Raw genomic sequence first — 14,049 nt, forward strand, 5'->3', positions numbered from 1 at the left:
TGCTAATCCCCAGGAGCCCCGTTTAAAAAAAAAAAAAAAATAGGAAGAAAAAAAAAGGGGAGGGGGGACGGGCATCTGTCTCTTTAAATGTGATTTCCTTCTATTGTATTTGAATCGTGATCAGGAAAAAGGAAATGAAACCAGAGACAGAGGGAAGCTGAGCGAAAATAGACCTTCCCGAGAGAGGAGGAAGCCCGGGGAGAGAGGCTAGGTCCCCTCCCCGCCCCCAGGCCGCCGCCCCCTCTCTGCCCTCGGCGGCGAGCGGCGCGCCGCGACACTGGCCGAAGGTGCGAGGGGCTCCCGGCAGCCGGGCGGGCGCGCACCATCCCCGCGGGCGACGCGGAGCTGGCGACAGCGCGCGAGCGGGACCGGGCGGCGGCGGCGGCGCGGCGGCGGGACCGGGATGGAAGGTTAAGTCCTGAGTAGCAGCAGCTGCTGCAGCCGCCCGGGGCCAGGCTGCGCTCCCCGGCCCCCGTCTCGGCCGCCGCGCGCCCGCAGCCCGGTGATTCGCTCTCTCTCTTTGGCGTTTGAAGGGAGCGCGGTGACTGTCCTTGAGCGCGGAGGGGCGAGCTCGCCGCCGGAGCGCCGGAGCAAGAGGAGGCGCAGGAGCGGCGGCGGCGGCGGCGCCCGAGCACCCGAGGGGGTCCGAGCCCCAGCAGCCGGTCAGCCCCGCGCCACAAAGGGAGCGCCCCCGCCGCCCGGCACGCCGCCTCCCTCCCCAATGTCCTCGGCCATCGAGAGGAAGAGCCTGGACCCGTCTGAGTAAGTGTGGCGCCCCTGCCCCTGCCACCCACGGTGTCCGCGGCCACGCGCCCCGGAGCGACCGGGTGGCGCCGGCGGCCCGCGCGGGGCTCCAGGTGCGCGCCTGCACCGTGTCCTTGGACCCTTCTGCCTTGCGCGGGGCTCCCCCTTCCTCGCGAGTGACTCTCTGAGGGCACCAGGAGACCCACCGGGAGGAAGGGGGCAGGAACCTGATCCGGCCCGGTCCCTCTGCGGGCCCCCAGTGGGCTACCTGGGACGTTCCCCAAAGCCACCGCGGGCCAGAAAGTTTGCACTGGAGCGGGCACCGGGGAGCTCGGAGGAGCGCAGGTGGAGCCCGGAGAGTGTTCAGGGCTTTATTCTGCTTCCTTCTCTCTTCTTGCCCTTTCTTGGCTCCCTTTCTCTTTGTCCATTTGGTCCTGGAGAGGGGGATATTTCAAGTGAAGGCCTCCGGAGTCCCCGACGGCCCCTTTCTGGGTCCGCAGGTGGAGCGGCTGTCAGCAGCGTGGGTAACCAGCGCACCAGAGGGTCCACCTGTTCACCTGGGAGCTTGCTCTGGGCTCCAGAGACTTCTAGAACAACTAATCCGGAATCAATTTGGGTATTTGCACTGGCTCCCCACCCGGAATCCACCGATGGGAGTCTGTGAACCTTAAAAATTAGCGCACCATTTTGTGTAGCATAGGTGTATTTTTTCTGGAGAGTGGAGTCTCACAAGTTTTTTTCTTTTTCTCTTTTATGTCACACTTTCAAAGGATTGCGGGGTGGAGAAACCAGAGCTCCAATATCCATGTGCTGCAAATTTTCGAACCCCTGCTCTGGTTTGTGTTGAACATTCCCTATTCCCAACCTATATCCCAACCCATTCTCTAGTGTTAACATGGGGAGCAAGGGGTGTTTAACGTATCATTTTTCCTCAACACAAATGCCCTTTTAAGAGTCATTAGCTGTCTGGTTTTGAATTTTTATTCCTTTGAAGTCCCCATCTAATCCTTTGAAGGGATTTGTTACACAAGACCAAAGGAGCTGGTTAATGACTTGTCCATTTGTGCTTTTAAGAGGCATTTGTTTTGTTTTTTCTTTTCCTGCTTTAAAAGAATTGTGCTTTCCTGCTTGAAGTCACGTACCCCCCTCCCCAATTTCAGCCTTCTATGGTGTTTATTTACCTGGGTTTTTACCCTCAGTGGCCAACATAAAAACTCAGCATGTTCTCATAAAACACAGGAAGTACCAGGATCCAATGAGATTATAAACATTACTCTTGAGTCTTGAAGGTTAAGACACCAGCTCTATGAGGAGCTAGGTTTCTTTTAACAAAGACCCAGCTTCCTTAATCCAATTCTCAGGAGAAAAATAACATTCCTTTTTTTTAAGTATATGCAAACAGTGGATTTAAAGTATATATATATATACACCTAGAATTACAACTGAGCCCTGAGCCCTGAGTTTTCAGAGACTGGGCAAAACCATAGTCATACAGTAAGGGAGCATATCCTAGGAATTTGTGCCTAGTGTCTTTTCCAGGCAGCAGGACTTAGTCACTAATCCTTTTATTAGAAGATACATCTGGAGGGTTTGGTTACCTAAAGGAAGTTTGCTCTTTCCAAAGTTTGTGCTTTTCGCCCTGAGATTAGAAAATGGAAACATCCTAACTTCATAACACAGCAGATACTTGCTGTGGGGGTATATGTATCCCATCCTTCCTCTGCTGTGTGCCCAGGTGAGAAGTCGCTGCAGCCCATCTTTCCTCTTTTCTCTTGGAGATTATTGAGAATTTTTATCAGAAATCCAGGATAGGCTCTGGGAGGATGTCAAATACTAATTTGAGGGTGAATCTCCCTCAGTCATTGGCTTGAATCATTCCCCCCAAAATAATGTGACTTTATCATTAATTTTTTTTTAGTTGTAGATGGACAGAATGCATTTATTTTTATGTGGTGCTGGGGATTGAACTCGAATTCAGTGCCTCACGCATGCTAGGCAAGCACTCTACCTCGGAGCCACAACCCCAGCCCCAACTTTATCATTAATTATAAAAAGATAGCTGGAGCCAGTATCTTAGTCTGTCCTCTGTCTCATCTCAGCCCATCACCGTTGTTGTTGCTCTTTTTGCTTTACATTTTTACTGGGTCTTGATGCCTTGCTAGATGCTTCTTGCATGCTTGCTGGAAGCCAACTTGAGTCATGACATTCATACCTCCAAATACAGATAAAAACTTTCCGAGGCATATGTAAATGAAGTTTATAGACAGAAAGCCAGCCAGTGTTCATGAACACAGAGATTTCCTCTGTCATGCAGTTGGTGGCCCTTCTGCCACCCTGTAACAAGAGCAGTTCATTTAAAAAAAAAATATTTTTAGATGTTGATGAACCCTTATTTTATTCATTTATTTATATGCTGAGAATCAAACCCAGTGCCTCACACATGCAAAGCAAGTGCTGTACCACTGAGCCACAACCCCAATCCAAGGAGTTCATTTTTAAAGACAGTTTTGCATCAGTTGAGTGCAAATTCTCCTCCTTTACAGATGGTGAGCAGCAGCATCAGGGGCATCCAGCATGGTTGTGGCTCCATGAGTGCTTTAAAAGCCCAAAGTAAGACTGGGCTGTGGAAAGAAGAGAAGCAGTTCTAAATTGATGCAGGAGAAATGGCCAAAGGTAGTCACTATTTTTCAGAAGGCAGAATCAAAGTTCTTATGGATAATCTATAAAAACAAAGACCTCAGTGAATTCTTTAAAAATATTTAAGATCTTGATCCCCCCCCCACCCCAAAGAAACTGGCTTCAGGGAGCTGGGGCTCAGCAGTAGAGCATTCGCCTAGCATGTTTGAGGCCCTGGGTTTGATCCTCAGCACCATATAATTATAAATAAAATAAAGGTATTGTGTCCAACTGTAACTAAAAAATAAAATACTTTAAAAAAAAGAAACTGGCTTCAAATTCACTTTTCCTTTTATTTAAAGAAGACAATCTTATACTCTGTCTGCAAAGCATGGATTTAATTCCAGCATCCTTAATTAACTATTTTTAAGGAGTACTTCATCCATTCCTGGACAGAGTCACCTGAAGTTGTAAAAGTGCTATAAACACTGATGCCCTGAGTCTTATTGTCCTTAAGTATAATAGGTGCTGAGCTTTGTGGGCTCAGGCCAATTAGGACACAAGGTCACCTGGTAAGAGTGCCAGCTAGAAATAGGAGACACAGATTTATAGTTCCAAGGTTCCCAAGAGGAAAGTCCCTTTGGGAATTTCACAATTGGAAGAAGGTCCATTTTTAAAAACATAATAGACTTAAAAAAATAGATTTGTATTTGAACAAGATTCCAGACAGCACGTTTTTTTTTTTTAAGTATTTTTTTTAAGAGAGAGTGAGAGAGAGAGAGAGAGAGAGAGAGAGAGAGAGAGAGAGAGAGAGAGAGAGAGAGAGAATTTTTAATATTTATTTTTTAGTTCTTGGCGGACACAACATCTTTGTTGGTATGTGGTGCTGAGGATCGAACCCGGGCCGCACACATGCCAGGCAAGCGCGCTACCGCTTGAGCCACATCCCCAGCCCCAGCACATGTTAATTATTACAAACCAACAAGTTTTTCCTATCTCCCAGCAGGTGCTAGAATCATTCCTTCCACTCCTTTTCTCTTTTGGCAGTAATTTAAATCAAAAGTGTTCAGGTTCTAGTGAAGTAAAGTGAACAGGAGCCCGTACGCATGGCTTTGTAAAAAAAACCTCATTGTGAAGGAATTGCCTGGATTGAGATTCCTTTGGCTGTTTAATTGCCTTCCACTCTTTTCTTTAAGATCACTGTTTTCATCCCCTTCCCACTTTCTTTCCTAAGTCATCTTTATTCAAATCAGTTTTGCCGTTGTAAAAATTTTCATGTAAGGAAAGTGTAACTGATGTCCTACATCAGTTTGACTGTGGCCTTAATATCTGCGATTTTCCCCCAAGGATTCATTCAGAAAGGATGGGATGTAGAATTTCTGTTAAAAGAAAATGAGAATTCCTATTTTATCCTGATGAAGTTTTTCTCTTGGAAAGAGAAAGCAACCTAACATCATTTGAGTTGCCTTCTTCTTTCTGCATCCTCTCTGCTTTTGTGAGTTGGGGGTGTGTGGGGGGGCTTAAGGTGCACTGACGTGGGGCTTCAGTGGGGGATTTGCAGATTTTAGCACTCTCAGTAGTCGGATGTCCCCACAGCAAGCAACTCCTTTGGTGCCAGATGCTTTCTCTGGGCTTAGGCAGTGCCTAGGGTCCTGGGTATGGGAGGAACAAAAAGAGGGAGGACTGGGAAGACATAGGACACTAGGAGGAGAAGGTGGAAGGAGCAAAAGGGAGGCCAGAGGTGTCCACAATGGTGCTGGGTGGTGGGTAGAGGTCCAGCGCCACCTGCAGGCACCTTGGATGCCTCTGGGTGCCTTGAGGTTACTTCCAGGATCTAGGACGTGAGGTCTAGCTCTCTTCTGTCTTAACTCAGGACTCCCCGGGTCTCTGGGCAATCTGACCTTGAAGTGTGCTGTCCTGTCCCCTCTCCTTCTGTTACCCAGAAGCAATGGAGTAAGTTTCCCTGTTTGGCCCAGAGAGATTTCTGAGCCCCAGGACCCCTCTTCCTCCTGGTAAACTTGTCCCTAATGCTTGGCCTCCTCTCCAGGGAACCAGTGGATGAGGTGCTGCAGATCCCCCCATCCCTGCTGACATGCGGTGGCTGCCAGCAGAACATCGGGGACCGCTACTTCCTGAAGGCCATCGACCAGTACTGGCATGAGGACTGCCTCAGCTGTGACCTCTGTGGCTGCCGGCTGGGTGAGGTGGGCCGGCGCCTCTACTACAAGCTGGGCCGGAAGCTCTGCCGAAGGGACTATCTCAGGTACCTCCCGACCCTCCCAAGCCCTGGCACATCTGAGTCTGGGGTATGGCCCCAGCTCCCACTTGGGCTCTGAGGTGCCTGCCCGCAGGAGGTTGGGCAGTGGAGGCTGAATCTGCAGAGAAGCAGCAGCTCTTCCTCCAGCCAAGATTATGCTCCCAGAGATACCTTCCAATATGGTAAAATGCAATATTTTTAAAGGCGAGAGAAGAATAAACTCAGAAGTCAGAATAGTGGTTCTCCCTGGAGGCAGATAGGGGATGGGATTGGGGAGGGACATAAGGGAGTGCCATAGGAACTGGAGGGGCGCTGTAAAGAAGTTTGGGGGTGGGTTCTTGGGAGCTCATTTTAATACTTCAAAACATATATAGGTTATAAAAAAATCTTTTGCATGATTCCAATATTATGTGATGAGAAATTTAATAATAGCATATTCTCACCATGGAGCTCCAAGCATTGACTCTTGTGGTAGGAAGGCGGCATTCAACTCGCATAAAGGCAAAGGCCCCCGTGTCAGGGGAGGTTGAGTTCCAGCACCATTATCTCCTAGCTCCATAACCTTGGGCAAGCTTCTGGAATCCTCAGTTTCCTCATCTGCAAAATGGAGCTAGTAATAGTACCTGCTTCTAAGGAAGTGGGGAGGCGCGGATGGAATAATACATGTGGAGGACTTGGCTAAGTGTGTGCATGTCAAGTAGACATTAGCTGCCTCTATAACTGGCCCTCATGACAGTGTCATGAAGTAGTTTCCAATCTAATGGACAAGAAGATGAAAGAATGGAAGAGTAGACTAGGAAGTTGACAACACAGAGTGGGACGGGAGCTGAGGACATCTTCTCTGCCCTGGGTCATACTATTGGTCATGGGAATTTTCCAGCTCTCAATGAATACCTTTGCCTGGAATGTTCTAGTATCTCATAATTCCATATTAGCTGTGCCATATTAGGGCACAGAGGTGATTCTGTGCCCTCTGCTGTCAGATCTGATCAACTGTGTAGCTGTCAGTTCTTGGCCATCTTCCTGTGGCAGAGGGTCTGCATGCAGCCCTAAAACATTAGGCCCATCCAGCCCATGGAAGCTACCATAGGGCAGTTCATCCCTAATCTGCCCTAAAAACACTTTACATGTGAAGGGCAGGGGGAATGCTGCAGGTAATTCCACAGTGAAGGAAGCTTATCTATTTACTCAAAAACAGATAGAATTAACTCCCTCCCCTCCACTAAAAAATTCCCAGATAAAGTTCTTATAAATTTAGCTGTTCTGAAAAAATAGGGTTTTTTTTCCCCCAACGATCATGATTATCATTTTGTTCATTTTTCTTTTCTTTTTTTAAGTCACCAGAAAATAGAACTCAATAAATACAGACCTGGTTTTGCTCAGTCCCAGTCTGCCAAATCAGTCAGAAAGCAGACTGGGTAAATGATTCCCACTGGGCCCCTGACTACATCCCTGTCGAATCATTTGAATCTTATTAAATGAAGTGCAGATACAGTAAGGTCAAAAGAGCCGGGTTTCTCCCTATCTCCACGGTTTTATATAACATTCAAGAATAAAATCAGTGCTGCCTGGGCTTGTTAATCTTTTCCATTTTCAAAAAGGAGAGGAAAAAAATAGTCTGGGAGAACCCAATGTTAATTAACTTGTGTCTTGGTGACATGAAATAATTCTTCTCCCCGCTACATTCCCAGGCAACATGTTAATTAACTCTGCGTTAGGGCAGGCGTCGCCTCCATCCTTTAATATTTATATTATTGTTATTAAAATGGGCAGCAGAAAGCTTAAGATGTGACACCTCTTGACAGAGGAGAAAAATGATTTTTGCTGCAGGGATGGTCCTTTAGCTAGGGACTTGTTTGCTAGCATCATTAGCATATCTGGCGGTATCTTGGATTTAACAAGGGAAGTTGGAGGAATGACTCAGTGGGTCCTCTAATGGGGTTCAGTCCCTCTTTACCCTAGAATAATCTCCCTGTGGGAATTTCCAATGGCTGACTCGCCTGATACAGTCCTTTTCAGACATTTAGCCTCAAACACTCATGAGACCCTCATAAAGAACTTAAACCCTGCTGCTGTTGTGTTGCTGGGAACATAACTGCAGCCATTAGTTGGTGCCCAACCCACATCCCTGGATTCGATTCTTTGTGTGCAGCACCCCTTTGTCCCCTGTAGGTATACTTTCAGCAGCCAGCACCTGCATCTAACCAGCATCATTAGAGCCGGAGTGTGCAGGTCTCCACCAGACAGACCCCTGTGGGCCTTAGCCAGAGACACACACTGCAGGAATCCCAGAGCCCCACAGCCTTGCCTAGGACCAGGGAGACTTGGAAATGTGACTTGTGACTTACATTGCAGAGTTCCCTGAGCATTGGGCCAGAGCTACCTCCAAGGGCTCTTCCTGAGACTGCAACAGCTTGGTTTCCTCCCCCTCTGCCACCTCTCCCCTGGGGCAGCCTTAGTGAATCATTTGCACATAAATCCTCACCACAGGGTCTGCTCCTGGGATACCCAGCCTGAGACACCAATTCTTTGTTCCTGAGGTTAATGCTGCAGTTAAGTATCCTGGTTTAGTTTTACCACTATTAGACTCTCAGAGTACCTGAGTTGGAAGGGGCTACAGGGCCCTTTGCTTTATAGCCAAAGACAGAGAAGTGTGAGCAGGGGATGTCATTTGCTGAAGTCACCTGGCTAGACGTGATGCTGGGACCTGAACTTGTTTCCCAAATATTTGTTCTTTGTTTTTCCCTTCATTAGCTGCCTGATGTGCTGTAATTTACCCCCTGACTGCCCTCTAATAAGCTCCCTCCTTCCTTAAGGTTCCCGCACCTCAGGCAGTTGGACTCAGATCCAAGTACACTGTTCTCTCGGCTGTACGTTTTGCTTAGGCCCCAGCTTTACTTACTGAACAGTCAGGAAACCAGAACTCGTTCCACTCGGTGACCTCCAATGCTACGGTTACCTACAGCTCCACCATCTGCTACGGTGGGATAAAATGTTCTCCCCCACTAATGAGTTTGCTCCCAGGCGGTGCAAATACTTGGTGATCACCCAGTGGAAAGCTGGATTCTGGGGGAACTGAACTGGCCCTGGTGCTGACAGTGAGTTCTCTACCCACAGACCACCTCTTCTGAGGCCAGTCACTCATTTTGCGCAAATATTGGCAATTGCCCTCACCTCCCTGCAAATTCTAAGAATGAACCAATGGATTCTCCAATTTTCTTAAGTTAATAAAAACTTCCCATAAGAACAAGCATCTACCTAAAATGGTCCTAAAGGTCTTAGGTGGAAACTACCTGCTAACAAGCTATGTAACCAGCCATGTGTGAAAATTGATGTGCAACAGACAGGCATGGCTGGGATCACACCTGGGATGTGTGCAAATATAGCTGGTGTTGGCTTAGCCCTGGATTCTTGGTGCCCTGATGTGCCCTTATGATGCTTCTGATAGCCAGGAGTGAGGAAGATACTAAGACTGCTGCCAATTCACTGAGGCTCAGAAAAATCGAAGGCCAGACCGGAGTCACATAGGCACCCAGGGCTGGTTCTGGAGTCTGGGTCTTCTGATCCCAGGCTTGTATTATTCTATTTCAGAAGGCTTATTCTCAAACTTGAGCCTGCATTGGAGTTCTCTGAAAAGGCTCATTAATACACAGACTGCTGAACCTTCTCCCCAGCATTTCTGTCAGGTTGGGGTACAGGGCTGAGAATGTGTATTTAAGTTCTGGGCAAAGCTGACTGCTGGTTCCTGGGACCAGTACTTTGAGAAGCATCACACTGACCTCTCCCAAGTCGCATCTCCCACCCTGATACTGAATATTGCTTGAAATAAGTGGTTAAACGGCTGAGGCTAGGGAGAGTCCTGATTTAGATGTTAGAAGAGAGGTGTCCCCAGAGATTCATGCCAAAGGGGTGGCGAGGACCATGAATTAAGACCTTCTGTTCATTGTAGAGAGATGCTGCTTGCTAGTTCTCTAGGTCTCTGAGGTACAATTAATCCTCCCATGTGTCTGCAGGGAGACTCCTGCAGCTCCTGGCAGCCGGGGCAGTGGGCTTGGCAACTTGTGGGGAATTCAAGGCCCTCCTCCCTGTGGGTAAAATAGTGGCGGTCAACATGGTAGAGTTGGGGGCTTCAGAAAGACTCCTGAGGGGTCGCCTCTCAAAGGAGCCCAAGGCTCTCATTCCATCTCCCCTTCTACAGCGCAAGTTCCCCTGGGAGGGGACACTCTTCCACAGTGGTAGCCTGGGCAGCCTAGAGGTGTGGCGAGTGGTTGCTGAAGGCAGGGAGCAGGCTCAGAAGAGGAAGGAGTAACACCAAAGGAAATGCCACAGTGTCACTCAGCCTACTCTTTGCATCCTGGAAAAGACTGGTCCAGCTTTCCCTAGCTTCCTGGCTTCCCGGGAGTTTAACCTTCGTGATGGAACCCATTGCATTGCTCAGCCCCTTCTCCTGGTATTGCCTCTGCCCTGAATCTTAGTTTTTCTTTCTTTTTGTCACAGGCTTTTTGGCCAAGATGGTCTGTGCGCATCCTGTGACAAGCGGATCCGTGCCTACGAGATGACCATGCGGGTGAAGGATAAAGTGTACCACCTGGAGTGTTTCAAATGCGCCGCCTGTCAGAAGCACTTCTGTGTTGGGGACAGATATCTCCTCATCAACTCCGACATCGTGTGCGAACAGGACATCTACGAGTGGACTAAGATCAACGGGATGATATAGGCCAGAGTCCCCAGGCATCTTTGGGGAGGTATTCACTAAAGACACTGTCTCCATAGGGGTCTTCACTCTTAGGCACTTTGGGGATTTGAGGGTAGGGCAAGGCATCTCTTGGGGGATGGTGGACCCTTAACTGGGCACCAAGCTGTAGCATCTGATTGAAATAATCCAAGGGCCAAGACTTCAGTGTGACAAAAGGAGCAGCCCTTAGAGAGAACTGATGGCCACAGCCTATCCATAGTAACTGACATGATTAGAGGAAGAATGGGACATTTGGGGGCAAGCAGGCACTGTGCCATCCTGATGGAATTTCCCATCTATAGATGAGAGTTGCTGTATAAAGACTCTTTATGACTTTGATGTTTGCAAACAAGAGATGTGCAATTGATTTCATTTGTCCCTGGCTTTTGTAACAACCCTGTTCCAATCACTCTCCTCTACACAGGGAAAGGACAGAGAGGAGAGTGGCCATCTTTTTTGTCCTTGGCCACCCTCTCAAGGCCTTAAACTTTGGACCCAAGGGAAACTGCATGGAGACACATTTCAGTTGGGAATAGAGATCACCACTTTTAATCCAATTATTTAAAGCAATGCTAATGAATCACTTGTTTTTAAGGTGAGGTGTTCCACAGATTGTTTCTATACAAATGTAAATCTAAAAAAAAAAATCAAAGTTGTTCAACTATTTTATTATCTTAGATTATATCAAAGTATTTGTTGTGTGTAGTAAAGAAAAAAAAACAAACACTTCTGCAGACAATAAAAATGACCAACCAAAATGCAGTGTTGTTTATTTGATAATGACTTACAATCTGGGATGGCGGGAAAATGGTATGCTCTTTCCGTTGTAAAGGAGGAGTAAATAAGCCTTTTACTTCTAGGTCAAATAAAAACCTCAATTGATTGCAAGGGTGTATATGAGGTTTATATAGGTTTCCATATTACTGGCAATTATATAACAGGTCATCACGCAGCTCAGAGGGATGTAGAATAATTAAATTGTTATTGTAAAATGTGCATTTCGCTTCAGCATTGTATGGAGGGAGAGGAAGGCAGCAAGATCATTGCCTTTGGGGAACTTGTAACCTAGAAAGCACACAAATACATAAAACAGATTCCCTTTGGGAGAGAAGGTAATTACCTAGTTTGAAATGTGGCAAAGATGCTGAGCTTGACACTTCGATTTTCCAAGACGTGTGTCTCAGGGTATTTTATGACAAGCGGTTAAGGGGACCTTACTTGGAGGATTTAAAGCAGGCATCCTGGCTGCTTTGCCTTCATTCCATCCTGGCTGCCACCATGAACTGACTCCCAGCGCCACCTGCTGGTCTTCACCTCTCAGCACGCTGGCCCCAGAGCATCCGGGTGAAGGAGAAGCCTCCACCAAGAATGTGCTTTTCAATTATTTCATGAAAAGATTGGCAAACAACAAGAAGTCTAAATGTGTTTAATTATCAAGATGTCAGAAACATGCAGCTAGGGCTACAGCTAATTAACTGAGTCCTTTAAAGGCTCTATCACTAAGGCTTTTTTCTTTTTTCTTTTCCTTCTAGAGAAATAATGAAGTAATGTCTCTTTTGGCCTGTAACACACAAAAAGTGGTTGGGAAATTTGACTGCTTAAGGTGGCCTATTTAAAACAAATCCAATTAGATCGCATCCCAGCACAGGTGGTGGGGATGTGCTGCCGGCGAGGGGACATTTGCTCCAACTCAGCGGTTCTCAAACTTCGGTCCCTGAACCAGCAGTATCAGCATCACCTGGGAACTTGCTAAAAAGATTCCCAGATTCATGAGCTTCACCTTAACACCCTGAATCAGAAACTTTGGGGATGTGCCTCAGTAATTTGTGTTTTAACAAGCTCTGAGGGTGATTCTGACTCATGCTCAAATTTGAGAAGAGGGGGGCTCTGGGGTTGTGGCTCAGTGGTAGAGCGCTTGCCTGACATGTGTGAGGCACTAGGTTTGCTTCCCAGCACCACATATAAATAAATGAATAAAATAAAGGTCTATCAACAACTGAACAAATTTTTTAAAAATTTGAGAATGGCTGCTTTAAATCATCCCCCAGGTTGGAAGACTTGCATTCTAAGTTAATAATCAGTATTTGACAAGCAGATTAATCAGTGAATAACTCTTCTATATGTTGTCAAACACTGTTTACCCATGAGCCCTAAACCGAAAACTTACATATTCTTTAACACTCAGCTAACGTTCATCTTGGGCTTTGCCTACCAGATCAATTGCAATTCATTTTAAATCATATCAATGTTAGTAATAATAATTATTGATTTTTATCTATGCAATGATCTTATAAGTAGTATTAAGTTTCTTGCCTTGGAAATGTAAGCTTTATTCCTAATCCCTATTGTAGCAACACTTGTAAATTTTAAGAAATCAGCCAATCCCTTCTCCATCCTCAGCAAAGCAGGAACCTGATACTTGGCAGTTGTCAGCAGCACCATTTTGCAGAATCACGAATGCTCAGGCAGAGTCTTTGCAGCAAGTCGCCCAGGTGCCAAAATGTCTAGCCTACAAATGACCTGCAAAGAAGGGCATTCAGAGACTTATAAAGAGGGAACCATCTCCTGGAGTCCCCTCTAGTGGTCAATGTCTGGTTGTGTCACTGCACGCCCTAGACCCGGTGCCAGGCACCTGTTCCCTCCCCAGGTCAGCAGTTTGCAGCAACATTTCTCTTTCTCCCACTTCATTAGTGTCTTCTGCTCAAACCAGCTTCCTTTTGTTGCTGCCTCTAATAAGAATCAGACTTCTCAGGAAAACTTGGAAGTCCTACAAAGTTAAAGTAAAGCACTTGTGAAGAGCATTACATCTCAAGTTTTGAACTAGATCTTCAATGACGAACCATCGACTTCAGAAACATTTACACAGCACTTCCCGAATTCCAGGCATTCTTCTAGGTCACTTTATAACTATTAACTCCTTGAATCCACATAATAGCCCTCTGTGTTGATTATTACTTGTTGTCAATTGAGCAGTCACCGTTGAGGAAACCAAAGCCTGGACAGGTGAGGTCACTTTCTGAGGTCCTGTGGCCAATAAGCAGCAGCTGGCTAAACCCAGGGCTCTCTGCCCTGCACGCTGCTGCCTCCACTAGCTCGCCTCACTGGACAGGCACTTTCTCATCCACAGAAAAAGGAAAACCAAGACCTTTCGCCCCAGATTATTGGAGGCTATTTGAATTTAGTTTGGCCAGAACTGGAAACAAAGCACAGTAATGAAGATATGTAAAAACTGCTATGGAAACACAGAGGAGGGGAAAATTAGCCCAAGGGCAGCTGTCTGAAGTAAAGAGGAGGTGACATTTGAAATGGCCCTAGTCCTGGGAGTAGGATGGGCAAAGATCAGAGGCCTTAAGTAGGCAGAGCAAGTCTGCAGGTAAGCCCAGAGTTTATGGGTGGTGGTTTGGGCATTGGCTGGGGAGGGGCTGAGGCCATCATCTGGGTGAGGGGTTTCAATTCCTCTTCTGGAACTAAGCTACCACTGTCACTCAGTGATAGAGTGCTTCCTGTCATGCAGCAGGTCCTGGGTTCGATCCTCAACACTGCTAAAAAAAAAAAAAAAAAAATCATGATTTTGTGACTTTCTGGCAGGGTGACATGTAAACTCAGTTCCTTTACAGGCAAAGACATGGGTCTGAGTGAACACTGCTGATTTCTGACTTCACCTCACCTTGGACTCTCAGTTCAAGCTCCTCCTCTT

At 46.9% G+C, this 14,049-nt stretch overlaps 1 protein-coding gene across 1 annotated transcript; it reads left to right on the forward strand.

Moving 5' to 3' along the window:
- The first annotated feature begins 369 nt into the window (after positions 1 to 369).
- Lmo2 (LIM domain only 2) lies at positions 370 to 11,090 on the forward strand. The gene is made up of 4 exons (XM_026404426.2): positions 370 to 410; positions 534 to 762; positions 5,408 to 5,623; positions 10,115 to 11,090. The coding sequence occupies exons 1-4, from the start codon at positions 404 to 406 to the stop codon at positions 10,332 to 10,334; spliced, it is 672 nt and encodes a 223-aa protein (XP_026260211.1). The 5' UTR covers positions 370 to 403; the 3' UTR covers positions 10,335 to 11,090.
- Positions 11,091 to 14,049: the final 2,959 nt, after the last annotated feature.

The sequence above is a fragment of the Urocitellus parryii genome, chromosome 4 (assembly GCF_045843805.1).
Source record: "Urocitellus parryii isolate mUroPar1 chromosome 4, mUroPar1.hap1, whole genome shotgun sequence".
In the NCBI taxonomy this organism is placed as follows: Eukaryota; Metazoa; Chordata; class Mammalia; order Rodentia; family Sciuridae; genus Urocitellus; species Urocitellus parryii.